The sequence below is a fragment of the Mustela erminea genome, chromosome 19 (assembly GCF_009829155.1).
Source record: "Mustela erminea isolate mMusErm1 chromosome 19, mMusErm1.Pri, whole genome shotgun sequence".
NCBI lineage: Eukaryota > Metazoa > Chordata > Mammalia > Carnivora > Mustelidae > Mustela > Mustela erminea.
The window spans coordinates 2,290,370-2,314,350 of NC_045632.1; the positions used below are offsets into that span (position 1 = coordinate 2,290,370).

At 58.9% G+C, this 23,981-nt stretch overlaps 2 protein-coding genes across 9 annotated transcripts; one reads left to right on the top strand and one right to left on the bottom strand.

Moving 5' to 3' along the window:
- The first annotated feature begins 1,211 nt into the window (after positions 1 to 1,211).
- Positions 1,212 to 9,159, top strand: KLC3 (kinesin light chain 3). 6 transcript variants are annotated; one of them, XM_032325281.1, is made up of 13 exons: positions 1,212 to 1,337; positions 4,437 to 4,702; positions 5,169 to 5,399; positions 5,722 to 5,791; positions 6,175 to 6,397; positions 6,704 to 6,791; positions 6,913 to 7,014; positions 7,380 to 7,553; positions 8,020 to 8,110; positions 8,194 to 8,231; positions 8,321 to 8,427; positions 8,616 to 8,679; positions 8,929 to 9,107. In XM_032325281.1, the coding sequence occupies exons 2-13, from the start codon at positions 4,445 to 4,447 to the stop codon at positions 8,998 to 9,000; spliced, it is 1,518 nt and encodes a 505-aa protein (XP_032181172.1). In that variant the 5' UTR covers positions 1,212 to 1,337; positions 4,437 to 4,444; the 3' UTR covers positions 9,001 to 9,107. The 6 variants fall into 6 exon arrangements, with proteins under 6 accessions (XP_032181172.1, XP_032181171.1, XP_032181173.1 ...); XM_032325280.1 differs by lacking the exon at positions 1,212 to 1,337 and adding an exon at positions 1,722 to 1,778; XM_032325282.1 differs by lacking the exon at positions 1,212 to 1,337 and adding an exon at positions 2,251 to 2,540.
- On the bottom strand, positions 8,386 to 23,392 carry ERCC2 (ERCC excision repair 2, TFIIH core complex helicase subunit). 3 transcript variants are annotated; one of them, XM_032325275.1, is made up of 24 exons: positions 23,284 to 23,392; positions 22,850 to 22,949; positions 21,711 to 21,788; positions 21,572 to 21,634; positions 21,292 to 21,405; positions 19,697 to 19,813; positions 19,496 to 19,612; positions 19,134 to 19,257; positions 18,925 to 19,021; positions 18,660 to 18,793; positions 18,403 to 18,571; positions 16,769 to 16,887; positions 14,120 to 14,189; positions 13,966 to 14,035; positions 13,766 to 13,867; positions 12,605 to 12,668; positions 11,942 to 12,063; positions 10,672 to 10,764; positions 10,501 to 10,573; positions 10,236 to 10,306; positions 9,995 to 10,138; positions 9,727 to 9,870; positions 9,274 to 9,372; positions 8,386 to 8,562 (listed from the first exon to the last, which is right to left on the bottom strand). In XM_032325275.1, the coding sequence occupies exons 1-23, from the start codon at positions 23,286 to 23,288 to the stop codon at positions 9,280 to 9,282; spliced, it is 2,283 nt and encodes a 760-aa protein (XP_032181166.1). In that variant the 5' UTR covers positions 23,289 to 23,392; the 3' UTR covers positions 8,386 to 8,562; positions 9,274 to 9,279. The 3 variants fall into 3 exon arrangements, with proteins under 3 accessions (XP_032181166.1, XP_032181165.1, XP_032181167.1); XM_032325274.1 differs by lacking the exon at positions 8,386 to 8,562 and adding an exon at positions 8,590 to 8,692 and having other exon boundaries at positions 23,284 to 23,391; XM_032325276.1 differs by lacking the exons at positions 8,386 to 8,562; positions 23,284 to 23,392 and adding exons at positions 8,590 to 8,692; positions 23,045 to 23,259.
- Positions 23,393 to 23,981: the final 589 nt, after the last annotated feature.

A 23,981-nucleotide genomic window follows, 5' to 3' on the forward strand; every position in this document is an offset into this window, starting at 1 on the left:
GGAAGTTAGAGGGCGAGTTTAGTTTTACTGGCCATTATTCAGCTGTTGGCCCAATAATTCACTCCGCGTTCGGCCTGTGCTCGGTAGCCCTGGGGACACAATGGTCCTCAGGGCTGACCCTGAGGAAAAATGCGATCTGCGCAGTAGTCTGGGGCCTGGACCGCGGCCCAGCAGCCCCCTCTGCTGGAAGCATCCTGTAGTGCAGAGACCCAGGTACGGCAGGAAAAGCGCCGTGTTGAACCAGATTCTACTGAGCCCAGCTTTGGCCAACTTGGGTTTCTAAGACTTGATTCCTTCGGTCATCCACTCAGCAATTACTTATTGAGCACGTACTTTGCACCAGGCTCTGTTCTAGTGCTAAAGACACAGCGCTGACAATACAGAGCCCTATCCATCCATCCTATCCCCATTTACAGTTTTCAGAAAATAGACACACTGAGAGGTTAACTTCCTTGCCCAAGGCCTTCACAGCCAGTAAGGGCTGAAATCAAACCCAGAGCCCAGTTTTTAGCCACTACAATTATCTCGCCAGTAAAGTGATGAAATATCATAATATGACAACATTACATAAAATAATTTTAAGCATTGAAAAGTTTTGTGAACAAGATAAAGCAGGGGAGGGGCGCCTGGGTGGCTCAGAGGGTTAAGCCTCTGCCTTTGGCCTAGGTCATGGTCTCAGGGTCCTGGGATGGAGCCCCGCATCCGGCTCTCTGCTCAGCGAGGAGCCTGTTTCCCCCTCTCTTTGCCTGCCTCTCTGCCAACTTGTGATCTCTCTCTCTGTGTCAAATAAATAAAATCTTAAAAAAAAAAAAAATCAAGCAGGGGAATGCGGTGGTGTTTTGGTGGGACAGTGTAATTTAGGAGGGGCAGTCAAGGAACGCCTCTCAGAGGAAGCGGCCTTTGCGAAGCTCCCAGAGTAAGGAATGGGATCTATGGAAAGAGAGGTCCAAGGAGAGGGCCCAGCCAAAGGAAAGACCCGGGGGCAGGAGCGGCAAGAAAGCCGTCGGTCCGGGATCCGAAGTTTCCAAGATTCCAGCTGTGCTGAAACCCGGCTTTTCAGCGCGCGGGTATCTTCCTCGGATTCGACGGGCCCGACAGCCTACGCGTGCGTCCGCGGAGGTTCTGCTATTGCCGCAGGGCCCCGGCCGCAGGGCGCCGGGCTGTGGGCGGGGTCGGTCTCACCTGCGGGGGCGGGGCTTCCGGCCTCCCCGCCCCTCGGAGGAGCGGCCGGCGGCTCAAAACCCGGGGCGCAGCTGGGAGCGGCGGGGCGTGCACGGTGTGCGGGACGCGGCCGTGTGTGTCGCGGCAGAGCGGGTCCCGGAGTCGCCCACGCTCAGGTGGGCCCCCCCCGAGTGCGGGGAGGGAGTTCCGGGGACCGCGAGGATGGGGGCGGGGGCGGAGGGTGAGGGTTGGGCCCCACGCGCCTTTGGGCGCGCTGGCTTGGCGACGGGGACGAGACTTGGGGCCCCTGGGGGCTCCCTGCCCCGCCCTGGGGCTCCCCTGGGGTCTGGAGGCCCAGCTGGGGCCGCGCCCCCTCCCCCAGGCGGAGGTAAACAGAAGCGAGGACGGGGCGGGGCCTGGGGAGAGGGAAGGGGCCCTTGTGACGGCCTGGCGGGGTGCGCGGGGTGCGCGGGGCTGGGCTGGGCTGGGCTGGGCTAGGCCAGGCTGGCCGGCCAGGGGTAAGATGTGTGGTTTAGGGGATGACCGTGCTGGGGGCCTCCTGCCTGCTAGTGTGGGAGTGGAGATGGTGCGTGTGAGAGCCGGTGTACGAGGCTCAGGTGTGTGTGCGATGGGGTCAGGCGGTGGGTACGGGTGAGAAGGGCAGATGGACGGTCCGTGGAACCCTGCGCGGGTGCAGAGGGACTGTGGGGATGATGCGGAACTGTTTCAGAGATATGAACACATGGGCGACCTCTGAGTGTGTGTCTAATACAGGGTCGGGTGTGTGGGAGGGAGGTGAACTGTTGTTTATGGGATTAGGTGCCTGACCCAGGGCTTGCGGGGCTGGGGCAGGCTGTGGGCCCTGTGGGACCCGCGCGGACTGGTTGGGTGTGCCTGTGATTAACACTATCAGCTGTGCGGTTGTGCCAGTGTGAAAGGGAGTTGTTCTCGGGACTGAGTGTGGGCAAAATCGTGTGAAAAACGGTTGGAGCGGTTAGAATGACTCTCCGTGAACTTGTGTGATCAAGACTTTGCGGGGCTTGCGAGTGTCACTAAGTCCCGTATGCTGTCACTAAGTCTCCCGTATGCTGTGCACACACATAGGTACGTACAGCAACAGAGACTGGCCTATGCACCCACATATACGTGGAGATTGGTGGCAAGTGAGAGCCTGAGGTCTAGAAAATCCACTGATTCTGTGGCTTTCTTACTGGGTGTCTCAATATGAGACACGTGAGGAGGTACCCAAAACTGGGCTGCTTGTGGTGGCCTAGAGGGTTATGTGCAGAAACTGTGGCTCTACTCTGTGTGTCCCCACCGCTGCGGGTGCCTGCACCCAGTTGGGACAGGACAGCTGAGTCCGAGTTGAGGAATCGTTGGTATGCCCATGTTTGGAGCTCTGTGTCTCTGCGTGTGTGCTGCACACAGGTGTGTGAATCCCTGGGTGGCCCGGCAAGGTGTTGGAGGAAGTGGGGAAGAAGGTGACAGGTTCACAGTGACTCCTAGGAGTGAGTGTGTGTGTGTGCACGTGCGTACATGCGTTCCCGCTAGAGGCATGTCATGGAGAGTTAGGGACTTGTAGGACCGCCCGAGTGCAGGAGAGGGACATGTCATGGGGTTATGTACAAGGGGACAGGCTGAACTGGAGTGATTTGGGATTTGGTTATCTATTCAGTGATGAGAGGCACAGGTTTCGGTGTGTGTTGGCCTTTTTTCCTGAGGGGAAAATAGACCTGTGTGTTGTATTTCCAAGAGGAGAGTGTACATGTATCATTTCTAGAGGAGTATGTGTGTGTGTGTGTGTGTGTGTGTGTGTGTGTGCACGCGCGCCCAGGTTAGTGTGCTGCATTAGGCTTTTTTAAAAAAGATTTTATCTATTTATTAGAGAACAAGCCAGGGGAAGAGTAAAGGGAGAAGCGACTCCCCGCTGAGCAGGGAGCCCGATGTGGGACTCTGTCTGAGGACCTCAGGATCATGACATGAGCCGAAGGCAAACGTTTAACCAACTGAGCCACCTCAGTTCCCTGGCATTAGGGTTTTTTTTAAAAGCAAATATGGATGTATGGGACTGCGTTCAGTTTTATTTCTTGGAAGAGACAGGGCATGTCCAGAGTACGTCCTGTTTCTGAGAGGAGAATGTATATTACGTTCTATTTTTAAGAAGGGAGTGTGTGTATGTCGAGTTATATTTCTGAGAGGGGAGCGTGTGAATGTGTGTGTGTGCATGAGTGTGGGCAGGTGTCTTTCTGAGAAAGTTTGTATTGCACTGTATTTGAAAGAAGAAAAAGCATGTATTTGATTTCTGAGAGGAGACGGCCTGTGTCGCCTTATGTATTTAAGAAGGGAGGGTGTGTGTGTGTTGGGGTCCATTTCTGGGAGGGGAGTGTATGTGTGCGTGTCTATGTGTGTATGAGGGATCCAGAGGCACCACCAGAGGTCATTGACCTTGTCATCCACAGACAACCGCGTGAAGTGCCCCCTGTGAGACCCCCACCCATTAGCATTGAGGCCTCAGACTCTGAGCTGTCCTATGGCTAGTGTGACATCCCTGAGCTGTGGCTGCCACACGTGTGTCCCAACTTGCCTTGGGCTGGCTGAGCCTGTCTGCAGTGGAGGGTGGAGCCCCTGTTCCCTTGGAATCTGTCAGCTCCTCAGGTCCTAGGAGCTGACACACGGGTCCCCCCAGCTCCTGATCCCCCCAATCTGGAGGACTCCTCTGCTTCCATCATTCCAGCCCCTTGGCGCTTTCTTCCCACCCCACCCCACCCCCAGTGGTCTGACTGGTTCCCAACAAAAACACCCTAAGAATGAGCTCACGGGAGAGGCCACCCGCCTCCACACACCCTGCCCCGCCCCGCCCCGCCCTCCCAGCAGAGGCGGGCGCCTCCAGTCCAGGTCACACGGCCCGGGAGGTGTTCTGGGGCCCTTGGGGTGGACAAGGCTGGCCAGGTGAGCCAAGGGCAGGTGGGAGGCCATTAGACCACTGTTTGCCCTCTTGGGGTTAGTTATGCATGGGGTTTCAGAGTTGCCTGCAGGGCAGGGCCCAGGGCTGAGGACCAGCAAAGTTAGACTATAGAATGTTCCCAGTTGCTGCCTGGCTGGTATGGGTGTGGGACAGGGAGCTGGCCCGAGTGAGGAGGGGATGGAGACAGAGGGCTGTCTGAGCCGGCTGGACAGGGAGACAGTCGGGGAAGGATCCTGATGAGCAGCCGGTCGGCTGACCTAGCCCTGGCCCTGATTCCCCAATCCCCTCCACCTGCCCCCCTCCCCCCCAGGAGCTGTGATGTCTGTACAGGTGGCAGCCCCTGGAAGTGTGGGGCTGGGCCCAGAGCGCCTGAGCCCCGAGGAGCTGGTGCGGCAGACACGACAAGTGGTGCAGGGGTTGGAGGCCCTGCGGGCCGAGCACCATGGCCTGGCCAGACACCTGGCTGAGGCCCTGGCAGGACAGGGCATGGTGGCCGGCTTGGAGCTCCTGGAAGAAAAGCAGCAGGTGGTGAGCCACGCACTGGAAGCCATCGAGCTTGGACTGGGTGAGGCCCAGGTATGCGGGGGGCCAGCTCTCCAGCTATGGGGAGGGGGGAGGCTGGGAAGCTGGCAGGAGGCCGGGGGGATGGAGGAGACAGCTATGGGGTGGGACAAGCCTGAAGTGGGGGAGGCCTAGGGGAGCCAGGCCTGGGGAGAGGCTCTAAGCTGGAATGGGGTTCCTGGGCAGCAGAAGGGTTCCTAGTGTGGTTCAGGAACCCTGAGCCAAATGGCACCCATCTGTAGAACTCTGGGTTCTGGGGAGACTTTGGGGTCACACGGGTAGACCATGAAGCATCCTTACACGTAGTTTGCATGCCTGGGTGAGATCAGAAGGCTCCCTGGACAGGATTTGGGACTTTTCCCCGGGGGCTTCTGCACACACTTGGAATCCCATGGAAGGGTCTCTGTAGGATCCAGGGACTCCTGGGTAGAGAAGGGGTGCTCTGGGCTGGGCCAGGCCTCTGACCCCCGGGCCCCCACAGGTGCTGCTGGCCCTGTCAGCGCATGTGGGCTCGCTGGAGGCGGAGAAGCAGCGGCTGCGAGCCCAGGCCCGGAGGCTGGCCCAGGAGAACGCGTGGCTGCGGGAGGAGCTGGAGGAGACGCAGCGGCGGCTCCGGGCCAGCGAGGAGGCCGTGGCGCAGCTTGAGGAGGAGAAGAACCACCTCGAGTTCCTGGGGCAGCTGCGACAGTATGACCCGCCGGCAGAGAGCCAGGTGCCGTGGGGGGCTGGAGGCACTGGGGCCCCCCTTCCTCCCTAGACACCCCACAGACCTGTACCCCCACCATGGGCCCTCAGTGCCCCAGATCCTCCTTCCAAAGATCTGGACCCCTTGACAGACTTCCACAACCCCCAGACCCACTAGAATTTCCATAGAAGCCCCCCAGTTTCCACAAAGTCCCCAGATCTCCCAAGTCCTCAGAACCACCCCCTCACCCAGGCTCTACTACCTCCCTCAAACCCTGAGATCCAGGACCCCGGTCTCTAAAGCAAACTCCCAGCTTCTTGACACCGCCCCCCTTTCCTGCCCTCTGCAGCAGCCTGAATCCCCTCCTCGGCGAGACAGCCTGGCCTCCCTGTTCCCCAGTGAGGAGGAAGAGAGGAAAGGTGGGTGTGGGGGAGCCCACAGTTGCGGGGGGCACTCAGGCACAGGGGAGAGAGGCTGAGGCTGAGACCGTGAGACCCCGAGGTATATGTCTGGGCAGGGGAGCAGGAGCATGAGGTCAAGTGCCTGGGTCAGGGCGGGTGACAGCTGAGGCTGGCGATCGGGAAACCAGGCAAGGTGGCCACAGTGCCGCCGGCCAGGCTGACCCTGTGTTCACATCCATCGCCTGGCTTCCCAATCTCAGAGCTCCAGTGGGGGCGACAGGGGCATCATCCCAGGGGCCAGTGGGGCAGTGAGGCAGCTACAATCCTGGGGTACGTTCTCCCTTTCATGGGACAGGGAGGCTGGGACGACAGCAGTGCCCTGATGCCTGGCCGCCCCCCAGCAGGCTCCGAGGCAGTGGGGGCCGCAGTGGCTCAGCAGGGCGGCTACGAGATCCCTGCGCGGCTTCGGACCCTGCACAACCTCGTGATCCAGTACGCGGGCCAGGGCCGCTACGAGGTTGCAGTGCCGCTGTGCCGCCAGGCCTTGGAGGACCTGGAGCGGAGCTCGGGCCACTGCCACCCTGACGTGGCCACCATGCTCAACATCCTGGCGCTGGTGTACCGGTGAGCCCAGGGCCAGTGTGGACCTGTTGTTGGGGGATGGGGGCTGGCGTCCTGCTCTGCCAGCGCGGGACACCTGGGTGGGGGGGCTAGGCAGGGACCTGGGGAAGCCACTGTGACCCAGGCGAGGAGTCAGAGAACATAGGCAAGACACCCCAAAAGAGCGGGAAACAGTTCTGAGGTGGCCGGAGGCTTGCCAGCAAAGGGAGCCTGTGCTCAATTTGGAGGGCGTGGAGACCCCAACAAGGGACTGTGGAAGGGCGGCACCCCAGCATGGCCAACCCTCTCCATCCCTGGGCCTCCTCACAGGGACCAGAACAAGTACAAGGAGGCCACAGACCTTCTCCACGATGCCCTGCAGATCCGGGAGCAGACGCTGGGCCCTGAGCACCCTGCAGTGAGTGGGGGCCTGAGAGGGAGAGTGACGGGGCCCTGCCTCCCCACATCCTGACCTGCCTCCCCCAACCCTCTTCCCAATACCCTGACCTGCCTCCCCCGACCTGACACTGCCCCTGCAGGTGGCCGCTACCCTCAACAACCTGGCGGTGCTCTATGGGAAGCGGGGGCGTTACCGGGAGGCTGAGCCCCTGTGCCAGCGCGCCCTGGAGATCCGGGAGAAGGTACTGCCCCCGCCAGGCCCTGACCCTGGCCCGTCCCTACAGAGTCCCATGTCCACCAGTTCTTCCTACTTGAACCTGATGTGCTCAGTTCAGTGGCTCTCACTCAATCTCGTGACCACCCCCCCCTTAACTTTTAGTGAACTCCCCTGATCTTGACTCTTCTTCTGCATCACCTCACATGCCCACAGTTCTTCCAGTTCCATAGGACCACCCTGACCTCAACCTGAAGAATCTCGTTTGTGTAACTTCTACCCTCTGGTCCACAACCTCCTGTAACTCTCACCCTAGATCCTATGAACCTTTCCTCGTGACCCCCATTACCTCTGCCGGCATCACGCGGCTCACCCATGCCCCCCGACCCCCAGGTCCTGGGGAGCGACCACCCGGACGTAGCCAAGCAGCTCAACAACCTGGCCTTGCTGTGCCAGAACCAGGGCAAGTTCGAGGAGGTGGAGCAGCACTACGCCCGTGCCCTGAGCATCTACGAGGCCCTGGGTGGGCCCAACGACCCAAACGTGGCCAAGACCAAAAACAACCTGGTGAGGGCGCTGTGGGGCACAGGTACCTCTCAGCCCTGGGGCTGCCTGCCACAGCCCCCGGGGAGAGGCACCCACTGGCTCAAGCGAGCCCCTAGAGCAGGGGTCTCCTAAGACCTGGACTCTGAGCCGGGCTCTGACCAGTGAGGTCACCTGGCACATAGAGGACGTGGAAGCCTCAGGAAACACACAGGTTGGTGGGGCCAGAGGACAGTTCCAGAGGTTTATTGAGCGCTAGACCCCCATCTCAGTCCTTGAGGGAAAGCACCATCCATTTCTTAAAGGACCCCAGGAGCTAAGTGCTCCTGTTGTCCCATTCTGCAAATAAACTGAGGCACAAAGGTTATGTCACTAGTCCATAGTGGAGCAGGAATTAGTCACCTGCCCCAGGTCACGAAGTTGTGGGGGAGGGGAGGATGTGCCCAGGGGAGCTCCAGATCTGAGCCTCCATCACCCACCCTCCCTGCAGGCCTCGGCCTACCTGAAACAGAACAAGTACCAGCAAGCAGAAGAGCTGTACCGAGAGATCCTGAGCCGCGAGGACCTGCCTGCCCCTCTGGGTGAGCCCCCTACCCTGCCCCCGCCCTCCCCCCACCCGGCGACTGCTCCATGTCCTCACTGCACTGCCCCCCTCTGTTCCTAGGAGCTCCCAATGCAGGCACAGCTGGTGACACTGAACAGGTGAGGAGGGAAGATGGGCTTGGCTTCCGCTCCTGGGGCGGGGACTGGAGGAGAAGTGGGGCTGACTGGGGTCCTGGCGCCCTCTCCAGACCCTTCGTCGGAGCAGCTCCTTCTCCAAGATCCGTGAGTCTCTAAGGCGTGGAAGCGAGAAGCTGGTCTCCCGTCTCCGAGGCGAGGGGATGGCAGGGGCAGCCGGGTGAGTGTTCGATAGGGGCAGCGAAAAGCCCCAACAGCTGCAGCTTCTGCAACCCACACTGCTCTGTCCTGTTCCAGAACTCTCCATGGTTCCCATCACCTCTGTCAGTCACATCCGGTGCCAGGCAAGCCTTGTCTAGAGCGGGAGGCAGATGCTGTGGGCCTCACCCTTCCACCCTCTTCTTATAGGATGAAGAGAGCCTTGTCGCTCAATGTGCTGAATGTGGATGGTCCAAAGGCTGCTGGGACCCAGGTGAGGGGAGCACCTGGGGCAACAGTGGAGTAGGGGGCTGGGCTAGCAGGCCCAGAGGCAAGGGAGGAGGGGTATGCCCGGGCTGGTGTTGGAAGGGACCCGTGAAGAGGAGAATGGACAGGTCCTAGTTGGGCTAGAGCCCAAGGGACAGAAAAGCAGCCCTGGGGATGCTCAGTGGTGACCCTCATGGCACCCAGAGCAGAGCTGGGTCCTGCCCCGCGCCCACACCTCCCCTGTGCCTGTCTGCAGGTCCCCCATCAGCACCTGAGCAAGACCACGCGCACCCTCAGCACCAGCACCCAGGACCTGGGCCCCCGCTGAAGGGGACAGGACGACATGGCTCTAGCTTCTCAGGAAGAGTGGGGAAGGGGGGAGGGGCAGCCTTTCATCTCCCTGAGTTTCTCCCCACCTCTTAGGGGCTCCCCCTATATGGGACTCCCTCGCTCCTCCTGCAATTAAAGGCTGTAGATTTGGAAGCCATAAATGTCTACCTGAGGTTTCCTGTAAGGCCCAGAGACCACCTCTAGGCTGCTGGGCCTCGGGGCCAGGTGAAACCCCAGAGTCGCCCACGCCCCTCCCGGGCCCTGTGCACACCTTGAGCTACAGCTGCTGCGCGATCTGCTCTATCCTCCGCAGCGTCTCCTCTGATTCCAGCTGCTCCAGACTCAGCAGGGACAGGCCCAGCTGGTCTTCCTGGGGGGTGAGGGGAGAGGAGTCAGCTCCAGGTGGGGCCGGACGGCGGGAGCACTTCTCCACAGGCCACCTGGGACCCCAGGGGCCAAGACTTGAGAACCAGTAGTGACAGGGGGTGGCCCGCACGGGGGCTATGGGGTGGGATGCTGGAGTCTAGAAACACCCACCTAAGGGGGAACATACCATCCCTGGAAGCAGAAGCTAGGCCTGAGGTAGGGAGAGGACAGCCAGCCAGTCTCCCACATGGAGGATGGGTGTGGCCGCTCCCCTGGGCAGGGCTGGGGCTTGGGACCTTCGTCGAGGAGCCTCGCCTCGGAAGAGTGGAGGGAGGGAGGGTGGGCCCCTCCAGCTCACCCGGTGGAACGGCTGAGCCATCTGCCTCAGGAAGTACTTGGCGACCTGGACGCCCTCATCCACGGTCAGGTTGAGGTTGGCGTCTGTGAGGTGCTCCTGGATCCAGCGGGGCAGCTTCCCACGCTTGTCAGCCCGGGCAAACCGCTGTCAGCAGAAGCGCGAGGGGAGGAAAGACATGAGGCCCCTGTCAGGGAGCCCGGGCCTCCTTCCCCATCTGGAAAGGGGGTAGGGGGCACAGCCCGGTAGGCCGAAACCCCTGCACCCATACCTTGTCGGCAAAGACCATGAGGCCGTAATCTGTCTTGCCGCGGATGGCCCGACCCACGCACTGGGCTGCGTGGCGCATGGCGTCGAAGGTGAGAAAGTCGTTCTCGCGGATCTGGAACTGGTCCCGCAGGTACTCCAGCCGCGCCTGCCCGCGAGAAGAGCGCCCCTCCTGCATGCCACCTCAGTCCCAAGGGGAGGGCCCCAGAACCCCAACTGTCCCAGGGAGCCGCGGTGCTGCTCACCTTGAGAATGCGGCTCTGGGTGTAGACGTAGGGGACACCGAACATGATGACCGCGCGCCCGTAGTGGTGCACTGCGGAGCAAGCATGAGGCGGGGGGTGATCAGAGCAGCAGACCCCGCGGGGCCCGGGGACTGAGGAAGGGGGAGGTCCCTGCGTGAGCCCAGGCTGCGGGTGTGTTGGGGGGTCGGGGGTCATCCCCTGCGGGAACAGAAATAGCCAGAGCTCCAGGCAGGCACCTGGGGAGGGGAGAGCCCGGTCTACTCACCGAAGTCGATTCCCTCAGACACTTTTCCCCGGGCCACTGACAGCAGGATGGCTCCACGGCCATTCTCACAGGCCTGGGGAGGGGAGCGAGACAGGAGACAAGTCCCCTCAGAACTGCCTCCCCTGGGCCCCCTGCGCGCAGTCTCCCAGCACCTCCTGCCCCGCTGCCCACCTCCTGGTACTTCTCCAGGGCGACACTGGTCTCAGCCCCATCCTGCGTCTCAATGAAGAGCAGCTTATTCCTCTGGATGTTTTCAAGAATGCCCTAGGGGGAGGACAACAGGCAGGTCAGGCTGCAGGTTGGCGGAAAGTGGACTAAGGGCACAGGCGTCCTGGCTCGGCTCAACTCTGCCCCGACCCCCGTGCAGCCGACTACCTCTCTCCCTGGGCCCTGGTGGCCAGCACAGACTCGGGGGTGGGGTCAGGGGGTGGCTGCTGGCCGGCTTCACTCCTGGTGGGAAGCTGTGATTCCAGGCACGGAACATCATCTTCCGGACAAGTGGGGCAGGCATATGGCCCAAGGTGGCTCCTTCAGCGGGGTGAGTGGAGGCGAAGTGGGACCCTCCACCCACCCTGCTGGTACTTAGTGGAGGAGCCAACATAGGCCAGGGGGAGCCGGGCTGAGGCTGCCCAGAGACTTCCATGACCCTGCACTAGCTCTGTGAGTGATCAAGGACAGACACAGGACAGAACGGAGGGTCCAGAAACACACCCCCACACAGATGGCTCACCTGTACCCCTTGGCGGGGGACAAGTGCTTTCTAGGGAATTGGGCTTCAATGACTGGAGCTTCATAGAGGGAGAGAAAGAACCTTGACCCTGACCTTACACCACACACAAATATGTGAGGTATCTCACAGAGCCAGATGTGAAAGCTAATACTACCCGGCTTCTAGAAGAAACACAGGACGTGATCTTCAGGAGCTTGAGGTAGGCAAAGCTTTCTTAAATAGGACACACTAGACTCAAGATGCGGACCTGGATGGCCAGCAGCCACCTTTCCCACGGTGTGGGAAGCACCCCGCTGAGGAAGAGACCAAGGTCTCGACCGAGTGGACAAGGCTTCCCTGCCCCATTCCCTGGAGTGTGGGTTACCCTAGAGGCACCTGCTTCCACTACCCGAGAGCTGGGCTGTGGTGCCGAAGCAGAGATGTCACAGTGGCCACCACGCCCCCATCCTGCCGGCCATTCGGGACCTGGCTGTGGTGAGCCCCACTTCCAGAACACTCCATGACTTCACCCCTGCACTGTCCCGCAGGGTCTGGATGTTGGGGGGCAGAGGGGACTAGGGTATGCTACGCCGTTTGTTCTTTGAACTGTATTTTATACACTGTCCTGTCCTCTATGATACATGTCACCACTTACAACATGAGACCAATGAGAAAGAGCGCCAAGAACTGAGGAGAGGGGGCCTTTCCCGGGGAACGGGCAGCTGGGCCTACCTGTTCATACCAGGAGGCCACGGTGCTCTCCATGTACTGGTAGCTGGTGAAGAAGGCCACGATGCCATCGGGGACCACGGCGGACATCTCCAGCAGGAGGTTCCCATAGTTCCGGATCACCGCTGGGTGGGGGGTGGTGGTGGTGAGAGGACGTGCACGGGTCCTGCTCCCCCTCCCTTGTCAGAGGTTTCCTAGCTAATGCCCCATCTTGAATTCAGGGTGCCTAGAAAATGCCACTGAGGCCACCTGGAGGTGGAGGGCTCCACACCTCCAGACGGCTCTTCACACACATTCCACGTCTCTTCCCAGGCCCCTGGGAGGACTGCGTCCCCCGCCCCTGCCCCCGGAGTTAGGCGTGGCCACGTGACTTGCGCTGGCCAACAAAAGGGGCACAGAAGGGGTGGTGGGTCACTTCCGGGTGAACGCCTTCAGGAGGCATTACCAGGACCCTTCCCGTCACATGTCACCCCCCCAGGGGTGTGTCCAGTGGAGCAGGTTCCCAGGGTGAGGAGACATGGGGCAGGCCCCTGCCAACCCACAGTGGCGCATACCGTGAGCAAGACGTGACTGGGGCTCAGACTTGGGGCTATTTGTTACCATGGCCTGAGACCCCCCAATACACCCGCCCCAAGAACCCGTCAAGCTGCCCCACGAGCAGCATACCAATATCCTCCCGGGTCTCAAATTTGGAGCTGATGGCCACCTGGTCATTGCCACGACCGATGATCTGCAGAGAGCAAGAGATGTCTGGGTAAGCAACCGGCAGCAACCATGCCGACGGGCTGGCAGCCTGCTGGTGCGGGGCTCGGCTTTGCAGGGACACGGCGCCCTTGAGTGAAACCTCGGCTCCCCTGTCACCTGCATGGCATGGACAGATGACCTCAGGCCCGGAGAAGGTGAGCTGCCCACCACGAGTCACATGGCAAGTCAACAGCAGCGGCAGAACCGACCCCATCTGCCCGCACCACTGACCAGCAAGTCCATCCTGCTGGCCCCAGCCCCCGGGCCACGCGGTTCCCGCAGGACATATATCCCCATGAGTTCGCCAGCCACCAGGCACAGGGCACCCCCAGTACCCCCTGCCGGCCTCCACAGACAAGGCAGGACGTGGCCATCACTAGTCTTCAACCCCCGAAGGGCGATTCCAAAAGCTGAGCCAACTTCAGAACTCCAGGTACTTAACTCTGGTGCCAACTCGTGTGGTCGCGACCCCTGCCCTCACCTGAGTCCACTCAGGGTCCTGGCTGACCTCCCTCTGTCTGCCAGCTTAAAACATGTTCCTGCCAAACCAGGACTTTCCCTGACCATAGCTGCCCCAAACCCACCGAATGTCACACCCCACACAGCACCTGCTTGGTTTTTTCAAGTCTGGGAAATTCTCACTTCTAGAATACATCTGGCCCAAGGAATTTGGAGAAGGGACTGAGGGCCCACGTTATGAAGACTGTTTTACAAAGGAGACTGAGACAAAGCAGAAGGTTCATCATCAAGGTCATGGCCAGAGGACGAACTAGGCAGAGCCCACATTAACCAAAATGTTGACCGAGTGCCCACCGGCACTGGGCCCTGGGCCGTGCAAGCCGCTCTCTCACAATCCCCTCAACCACCCCGGGAGGTCAGGGAGGAAGCACTCTCACTTTATAGATTAGAAACTGAGGCCTGGGGAATCACACCCCCAAAGAGAAGTCACATCAAGCCCAGATCTGTCTGAACCCAGAGTCTGTGCCCTCAGCTCTAAAACTCTCCTGCCCCATCAGCAGGGGAAAGAGAGGGAGGAATGGAGGCCCACCGCCCCTGGCCCAGCACCCACCCTCTCCCACGCACCATAGGGCAGAGGCAGACCCGGGCCAGCGTCATGGTGAAGGTTGCCATGGTGACAGGGTGGAAGTCCAGAATCTTGGGGTAGATGTCCAGGGGGGACAGCGTCTATTGCAGGGACAGTGGGAGGGATCTTAGCAGAACTGGGCAGAAACCGGGAGCCCCACAGTGGAGGGCTGGGGACAGGGATGGAGAAGGGGCCTTACCCCCGATGTGATGATCACTGACTGGAAGCGCTCGAACACGGGTTTGATGGCCAGTGAGGCGTCCATGCAGCTGCAGGAAGCGGACGGAAGTGGTGAGGACCACTCTGGGGCCCCCTTGGTCTGTTCACGCCCCCATACTGGGGTCAGGTCTCACCTGAAGTGCAGGATGGGGTTGGCAATGGTGGGAGTCCTGTCATCAAAGGGCTCAATGATGATGGTGAAACCTATAAGCAGGTGAGACTCTTGGTTACCGGTCACTGCCATGCCCACCCGGCCACTCTCTCCTGCCCCATTAGTGACTGGGACCAGCCACTGGTTCCTCAAGCTTAAAATCCAGGCGTCGGGAGCCCACAGTACACCCCAACCTGCCCACTTCTCCCAGGGCCAACACCCACCCAGGAGCGTCATGAACAGAGTGCACCAAAGGTCCCTCAGAGTCTCCCGGGGCCACAGGAACCTACACCCCCACTCAAGCCTAAGCCTGGAGCCTTCCCCCATGATCCTTGTCTCTAAACCATCAGGCAGGTCGGCTCTGCCTCCAAAGCCTATCTGTGATCTGACCACTCTCCCCGCCCCTCCCCCACCATCACCTCTAGCCTGGACTATTGCAGTCACCTCCCTGGGCTTCCAGCTCCCACCTGTACTCCCTTCCCAGCAGCCAAAGGGATCCTGTGAAATCCCGGGTCAGATCACATCCCTGCCCTGCTCAGAGGCCCTGCACAGCTCCCCAGGCCCCTTCCAGAGTCTGAGATTATCTTTGAGACCCTGCCGTGCTGACCTCATTTCCTCCTGGCTCACAGGCCGCCTCCTGCCTAACTTTCCAAAAACCACCAGGCTCACTCCACCCCAGGACCTTTGCACTGGCTGCCCCACAGCCAGAAAAGGTTCCCAAGGCAGCTGGTTCCATCTGGTCATTTGGAACTCAGCTCAAATGTCAGCGCCTCAGGCTTCCTTGGCCACTGCAGGCATGCTCCAACATGGCAACATTTTTGTTTCTTGTGAAAACTGTCCCTTTCTGAAATTATCTTTCTTATTTGTTTGAGTCTCTGTTACCTGTCCTCCCCTCTGCAATGTAAGTTCCAAGAGTTCAGGAATGAGACCCCTTTTGGTTTCTGGGGGAGCCTGGGTGGCTCAGTGGGTTAAAGTCTCTGCCCTCAGCTCAGGTCATGATCCCAGGGTCCTGGGATCGAGCCCTGCATCAGGCTCTCTGCTCAGCAGGGAGCCTGCTTCCCCCCCTCTCTCTGCCTACTTGTGATCTCTGCCCAATAAATAAATAAAATCTTTAAAAAAAAAAAAGGTGAATGAATGAATGAATTCATATATTCAACTTCACTTAATTAAAAAAAATATGGTGCCTGAGTAGCTCAGTCATTAAGTGTCTGTCTTCGGCTCAGGTCATGATCCCAGAGTCCTGGGATCGAGCACCACATCGGGCTCCCTTCTAGGCGGGAAGCCTGCTTCTCCCTCTCCCACTCTCCCCGCTTGTGTTCCCTCTCTCACTGTCTCTGTCAAATAAATAAGTAAAATGTTAAAAAAAAAAAAAAAAAACAGGGGCGCCTGGGTGGCTCAGTGGGTTAAAGCCTCTGCCTTCAGCTCAGATCATGATCCCAGGGTCCTGGGATCAAGCCCCGTATCGGGCTCTCTGCTCAGCAGAGAGCCTGCTTCCTCCTCTCTCTCTGCCTGCCTTTCTGTCTACTTGTGATCTCTGTCAAATAAATAAATAAAATCTTTAAAACAAACAAACAAACAAACAGTCCTCTGTGCCCTGTCCTGTACTAGGGAGAGTGGGAACCAAGATAGCTCTGGACCTGCCCTCTCCAGGCTCACAGTCTGATGACAGAGGCACAGTCCTGTCCCCAGAGTGACCACTCAGAGTAGACAGGGCTGGGACAGGGAAACCAGAAGGAGGGGGGCTTGACCCAGCCTGGGGGTCAGGGAGGGCTTCCTGGAAGAGGGAACATCTCTAACAAGCCAAGCCTGAAGGAGCAGGAGATAATGGGGGGCTGAGGAATACAGGGACAGATGTCCCAGGTAAAACAGTGTGAGACGTTGGTGGATGGGGAAGTGGGGAGGAGAGGAAAAAGCCAGTCCCAGAAGGAAGATGGGGTGGGACAGGGAGGGGACTGGACACAGAAGGAAGCTTCTAGTGGGACTCGCTGCTGACAGGTCCTGGGTTTGGGGGACAGCCTCTCCATCCTCTGGGCTGGTGCAGCGTGTCAAGAGGCCTGACCTGGTTTCCGGGATACAACAGTAATCCCTGGGGATCAGACTGAGCCCTTGGCCAGCTTAACGCTGAGGGAAGGGAGGGAGGGCTGACCAGTAAAGCTTCGGGAACACTTCCCCTCTCCCTGGCAAGCTGGACGCCTGAGCACTGTTCCCCACCCCAAGCACCGGGTCTCCAGAGAGAGCTTTCCAGCTCCTCTGTCCTCCCATCCCGCCCCAGGTCCCTGCCCCTCCCTTGCTCAGAACCTCCTATGGCTCCCCACTTCCTGGGAGTAGAAGGGCCAACTCCTTACCAGACCATACAGGGGGAGTGACACCCCAGAGCTTCTCTGGCCTCACCCCCCCACCCTACTCCACTCTGCAGCCAGAGGGAGCCTCTGAAAATACAAATCTAAGCATGAGGCTTGGCAAACTCAAGACCTATCAGTGGAACCGCCCCACACTCGGAACAAAGCCCAAACTCCTGAGCCCAACCCTACAAGGTTCTGAGCGTCCCCGCCCCACAGACAAGCCTCTGGTCTCCGCGGGGACCCTCATTCTGGCTGCTGGGGGGCCTGGCACAGGCAGAAGATAAGCTTACCTTTGGCATAAGTGCTGACGAGGGTGGCGAAGTTAGCCAGAAGGGTGAGGGGAGAGAAGTCGGCGAGGTCAGCGATCTCCAGGGTGTGCAGGAGGGAGCGGAGACGTTCGGCACAGAATCTGGTGCGGGAGGCCAGACGGTGTCAGGGGGGCAATGGAGAGCCAACGGGACAGTGACCCCCTCCGCGACCATCAGCGTGCAGTCACACATGCCACCCCATGTGACTAAGTGGTTGCTGAGGACAGAGGCTGGGGCTGTTTCAGTCACCCGTGTCTCCACACTCTACACCTACACACACACACCAGTGATGAGACCCTCCAAGCACGTGGTCACACGATCTCATGCACGTTCTTGGTCCAAAGAGGAGACCCACAGCCACACCGAGCATCCCAGTCCTACACGGCCACACACACACACTCACACCCATGGCCGCTTCCACTGTCGGTCACATGTGGCCATCCTGATGACACACAGAGCGTCAGAGTCCCACAGACTCACAGAGGAGTCTCACACCCTCACGTGTGTGCACACACACACGGCCACTCAGTCACAAACACCGACAGTCAGGCTTGACACTGTCGCCCCTCAAGGGCAGGTCATGGGGCGGGAGCACCTGGCTTCAGAACCAGGCCGATAGTCAGAGTTCTAGAACCGGCCTCCAAACATCATGGCTTCAAGTATGACTTCTTGATGCTCCCCACCCTGGCTGGATCAGGCGCCCCCTGGGGCCTCCCCCATCCCAGCCGTGCCAGCTCACAGTTGTCCCAGTCCAGGGACGGGTCTCCCCTGGCACAGAGCAGGCACTCAGGGAACATAACTGGCTAGGAGCCTATCTCTGCCTTCATGAGTCTCTCATGAAGAGGAACAGACAATGCCACCCCAAGGGCCATTCCACTCCCCAAGATGCAGGGCAGTCAGGGCCTTCGGAGCCCTATAGACCTGGCTTCACGCACCTCCCCCATGAGGAGCTGTGACCCTGGCTGATAGCTTGCTGTCTCTAGGCCACACTGTCCTCGTGTGCAGCCAGGGACGCTGTACTGAGAGCCCACAAGATACAGAACCTCAAGTGGTTAGCTCATCGCTGGGGGTCAAGACGGGGAGTTATTTCTATCATGGCTTTCTCGTGTAACCCCCACAGAAACCAGAGTAAAGGTGACCACTCCATACCCACTCAACAGAAGAGGAAACTGAGGTTCAGAGAAGACCCATGACTTATCCATAATAGCAGAGGAATAGGACAGAAGGCCCCACCCCATTCCCGGGTCCACGCTCTGCTTATTGCGCGCCGGGGAGGCTGACCCACCCCACAGACTGCCCGGTGGGGTCATTCCTGCCCTCAGGTTTCCGGGGCACAAAGAGAAGCACTGTCAGCAGACTGGGGTGCAAGGGATCCACAGCACCTCTCCCCCTGAAGGTCCCACCGTGCTGGGTTCTTGTCCGGGGCCCCCCTCCAGGGCCGCTCCCTCCCCGGCTACCCCTTGGTCGGACGGCCCTCACACAGGCTCCTTCTACCTGGATCGCTGACTCCCAACACTGGCACAACATGGCAGCTCAGGCCCAGAGGCTGAGGTTCCGGGAGGGCCCAGGGTCTGGCCTCCCACCCCACCCCCGCCCCCAGCCGTGTGGGGCCACACCTGAGGGGCTTGCGCTGGATGCACACGCGCTGGGCCAGGCCGCTGAGGAAGGCCGGGGGGCTCTCCTGCACCACGTGCTGAACCCGCAGCCGCCACTTGACATACTCCAGCAGCCGCCGCAGGAAGCCCAGGAAGTGCTCTGCCGTGCGGATGGAGCCTGGTACGGCCTCTGCGGGAAGAAGGCATCAGCCACCCCGGTGACTGGGAGCGGGCCGGATGAGGCGGGGTGTGGGTGGCAGCTGAGAGCTGGGGCTCACCCTGTAGCACCTCATCCGGAAGCACGGGGTTGGCCAGGTGGGCGTCGGTCTCCCGCGCCACACTGGCCTCCCGCAGCCCCTCCACCAGGCGGCGGTACTCCTCCCGCAGCCGCTGCTCATCCGTCTCCTTGATCCTGCGGGCGAGGGGGGACAAGCAGGGGATATGTGGGGGATGCAGGGACAGGGCAGCTGGCCCTGTGGCCACGCTGGGCAGAAGGGGGTTCCTGGAAGAGGCTCAGGCAGGAGCGGGATGTGGAGCCCTGACCTGAGCACCGTCTTCTGCAGGGTCTCCAGGTTGCCCTGGCAGCGGTCCAGGGTCCGACGGGTGAGGTTGACACTCATGGAGTCGATACAGACGTTGTCTGGGGAAGACAGGGGAGGAACCCGGGCTCGGTCAGGCCGCTGGAGCTGCTGGAGCCGTGGCAGAGGGGCCGGCGCCCACGTGCGTCCCCGTGCGTCCCACTCCCGCCTCACCAATGTTGTGGGCCTCGTCGAAGACCACAACGGCCTTGCGGGCCAGCTCCTTGGACACCAGCTCTGCAATCTTGGGGTCCAAGAGGTAATGGTAGCTGTAAACCACCACGTTGGCGTGCAGGATCTGGGGGACAAGAAGGGCAGGGTTAGCCCAGCCCATGTGAGGTGCGACACTGCCCTGCCACCCCTCGCCCTGTACCCCCATTAGTCCCTCTCTCACAGGCCCCCAGAGGCCAGGTGAGACAGACACAGGCAAGGGACAGAGAACAGCTAATGGACAGAGACAGACGGACATGCAGGTGAGCCAATGGGCTACCCCGCACTGCTGCCCTCCTCTGCCTGACCCCCAGCAGCCTCCTCACCGAATACCGGGCAAGGAAGTAGGGGCACCAGCCCTGGCGCCGCCCCAAGGCCTTCAGGTCATCCAGGTTGTAGATCCCAGCAGGGAGAGGCACCTGGCGCCCATGGACATCAAACTCCTGGGGCGAGAGGGTACACGGGGTCAGGGAGGCCGGCTACTACAGCCAACCTGGTCTTCTTCCCTCAGCCCGGCCGGCAGGCACCTCGTAGAAGCGGCAGTGGGGCAGGCTGGGGTCCTGCTGGTACTGCGCCCGCACATATGAGGCTGTGAGGCTGTGGCATTTCCCGTCGACGTCTTTCCCAAAGCGCAGGGGCATCACCTGGAGGCGGGGTGGGAGAGGGCGCGGCTCAGCGCCAAGATGTTCAACCACTCCTGGAACCTGGGGCTCTACACCTGTCAACAAGGTGGGACGGGGTAGGGGGGTGGTGCTGGCCTGTTCCATCTGCAGTGAGAATGAGGAATTCTGGGGGAAACTTAAACCGCAATGGTTTTATTATTAAAGAGTTAAGACACCAGGGAGACCTTAACCACAGGGGGTGTAACAGCAGTGCGACTGTTAGACTCTTACACTGAGCTCAGGGTTGTGAGTTCCAGCCCTGTGTCTGGTACGGCAAGGAGACTCTAGTTCATAACACCATATTGCGTATTTCCAAGCTCCTGTGAGAGATCTTAAAAGTTCTCATTACAAGAAAAAAATTTCTGTGACTGTGTAAAGTGATAGATATTAACTAGACTTACCACGGTGATTATTTTGCAATATACACAAATACCGACACATTACATAGTAAACCTGAAACTAAAGTTATGTAAGTTATATGTCAATTTTACCTTGATTTAAAAAATCATCTCACCTAATCTTTTTTTTTTTTTTTAAAGATTTTATTTATTTATTTGACAGAGAGAGATCACAAGTAGGCAGAGAGACAGGCAGAGAGAGAGAGGGAAGCAGGCTCCTTGCTGAGCAGAGAGCCCGATGCAGGACTCGATCCCAGGACCCTGAGATCATGACCTGAGCCAAAGGCAGCAGCTTAACCCACTGAGCCACCCAGGCACCCCGCTTTCTTTTAATTATTGAGATATAATGGACATATAATACTATTAGTTTCACGTGTACAATATAATAATTTGATACTTGTAAATACCGCAAAATGACCATCACAAAAAGCCTAATTAATATCCATCACCCCACAGTTACAATTTTTCTTTTTTACTTTCTCGTTTTTTTTAAAGTAAACTCTACAGCCAATATGGGGCTTAAACTCATGACCTGGAGATAAAGCATCGCGTGCTCTACTGACTGAGCCAGCCAGGCACCCCTCTTAGTGACTTTCAAATATACAGCAGAGTATCATTAATTACAGTCAACACACTGTCGGTTACATCCCTGTGACCTGCTTGCTTTATAACTGGCAGTTTGTACATTTTGACCCCCTTCGCCCATCTCACTCCTGTTCTCCCCCCTTGCCCAATCTTATCAACTGTATAAAGCTGTGTTTTACAGAAAAGACTGAAGCCCCACTATAAAAAATCACCTTTCCAAGAATACGTGAATAAGGTTTCCGAGCCAGGAAATCTGGCCTGCTAGACTCCACGAACAGCCTTTTTTAACCTCTCCCAGGCTGGGGAGGTGTGTTTTTCTGGGCCACCCGACCAGGAGTCAGAGTTTGACATGTGACAAGTCTGCAGGTGGTCCCTGCCTGCCGCCCTGAGGGGTCTGGTTTACAGATCTAGTACTCCGGTCAGATGGAGGTTTCTTCAACCCTGAGACTGGGGACAAGGGGAGAAATGGGTACACACCTCAGGATGAATACACAGGTTCTTCCGGGAGCTCAGAGCCAGCCCCAAAAACGGCAGCTTCTCACCCTCCTGCTTCTCATAGAAGTTGAGCAACTTTCGCAGCTCTTCGATCACCTGTTCCCGTGGAGAACAGAGGGGGACTCGGGCGTAAGACCCTGCCCAGCCTGGCCCAGCCCCTTCCCCAGCTTCCCCAGCAACCCCCAAAGCTATGAGGGAAACCAACAGGGGGACCCGCAAGTCCTGCAGGACTGGGGGAGCCCCAGGATTGGCCCTGGCTCACCTTCTCAATTTCAGGCACCGTCCTCGAGCAGTAGATGAGCTTAGTCACCTCCAGTGGATACGCCTGCCGGTGACAGTAGACTCAGCCTCCATTGGACCCCTTCCCTCTGCCCCCCTCCCCGGTCCCAGGGGTCACTTACCCTCTGGTATGCCATGATCAGGGCCAACAGGGACACTGTCTTCCCAGTGCCTGAGGGCATCTCTAGGACGCCATGACCCTGCATGTTGAGAGGAAAGGCAGAACTTTAGGGACACAAACTCTGGGGACCACTCCCGGCATGCCACCATCTAGAAATATCGGGACCACAGCAATTAAAACTCTAGGTCCTGGGGGTAGTGGGTTTGAACCCCACTTTTGCCACCTCGTTGTTGAGTGGTCTTAGGCAAGTGTCTTCACCGATGTGGCCTCAGTATCCTCATCTCTAAAATGGGCCTGGGGGCACCTGGCTGGCTCAGCTCGGAAGAGCATGTGACTCTTGATCTCAGGATCGCAGGTTCAAGCCCCGCACAGGGTACACCGATTACTTTAAACACACACACGCACAATCTTTAAAAAAATAAATAAAATGGGCCTAATAAGCACTTCTTCAGATCACGACTGTGAGGATTAATGAAAAACTGACGGTTACATATTTAGCATGGTAGCTGATATGCAGCGACCCACTTTTTCTTTTAATTTAGCAAACACTTCCACAGCACCTACTCTCTGCCTGGCACCCCTTCTAAGTGTCTTACTCATATCCAGGTTTCTCCATCTAGGCTCCACTGACGTATGGGAGGGGGGCTGTCCCCTGCACTGCAGAATGCTTAGCAGCACCCATGGCCTCTACCTACCAGATGCCCACTAGTACGCCCACTCCACTAGTAGACAAGCAGGAATGTCTCTGGACTGCCTCTGGGGGTCAAAATCATCCCCAGTTAAGAACTGCTGCCTTACTTACTGAATTAACTCCCATAACCTTCCCGTGAACCTCTGAGGGTAGGCAATGGTACTAAGCCTATTTTACAGAGGTGAAAGCTGTGAAACAGGGAGATGAAGGGATTCGCCCAAAGGCACACAACTGTGGGTCTAGGATTCCAACCCAGAGAGCCGGCTCCAAAGCAACGCAGCGGCTGATAAACGTTAGGTGCTGCTGTTTTAGGTAACAGGAGCTTTAGCAGTGCCAGCTTCCCCAGGACCTCACATTCCTAAAACCCCGAGGTCCAGCAATCTCCGTGCTTAGACCCACGGGCCGTAGTGCACCTGCCGGGTGGGAAAGGCTGGGTCGGGCCCACCCACCTTGGCGTCCAGTGTGCGCTTGAGTTCCAGCATGTAGGAGAACTGCTCCGGGTAGATGTAGTCGTAAGGGAAGTAGACCAGCAGCCCGTCCACGTTGAGCCTGGCGGCAGGGGGCGACCGGCTCAGTCCCTCGCCCCCGCAGCCCCTCTCCAGCCCCCACAGTCCCCAGCCGTCCGGCCGAAAGGGGTTACTTGCCGGCGCCGGTTTCCCGCGAGGGTCCCCCAGTTCCCCGGGAGCCTCGGGTCCCTTCGGCATCTCCCCGCTGACCATCCCTGTTACCGCCCCGCAGGTCCCCGCCGCTCTCCTCGCTCCACTCCTCCGGCAGCCCCTCCCCCCGCCCGGGCCCCGGGCGCGCCCACTAATCCCCCCATCTTTCAGACCCCACCCCACCCCCGAGCCCGCTCGCGAGCAGCGCACTCAGGACCCCTTCTCACTTCATGGCGCCGGCCGCCGAGAAAAGCGGCGTTGACCCGCCTCCCTCATGAATATTCAGGACGCAGGATCGGTGGGGGAACTCTCCAGGTGCCGCTCCACCTTTCTCAGGACTCCATTGGCTGATCCCTCCCGTCACTCTACTGGGCGGGGGGGACAATGCGCGTGCGCTCGGCAATGTTGGGGGGGCGGGCTCCCGGGAGAGGCGGTGCCGGAGGCGTTGCTGAGGATCGCAGAGTAACGAGAACAACTCATGAAGGAAGAGAACCGAGATAATCGATCCCATTCATTAGGATTTGGTCTTCCTGCACCTGCCCAGATCGTGTAGCAGTGAATGGAGTCTAAAGGAACTGACAAGGAAAATGAGGACCCTTACGGAGCCCACGAGTTAGGAATAGCTTCGTCGCACCAGACTAACGTGTACCTATAAAATGCCTGCTGTATGCTAGACTTCTCTGGGAGGAAGAACTCCTCCCGTTTAGTGAGCGCCTACTGTTTGCCAGATACTGCCCGCATCAGGCAGTAATGCAAAGGCATCGTGGCTTGGTAGCTAAGGTGTGGACTCTGGAACCAGAATGCCCGGGTCCAAATCCCGGCTCCACTGTCTGCCATCCCTGTGACTGTGGTCAAATTAACTTGACACCTGCAAGGTAGGAACAATTAGATTATTCACAATGTAGGGGCACCTGGCTGGCTCAGT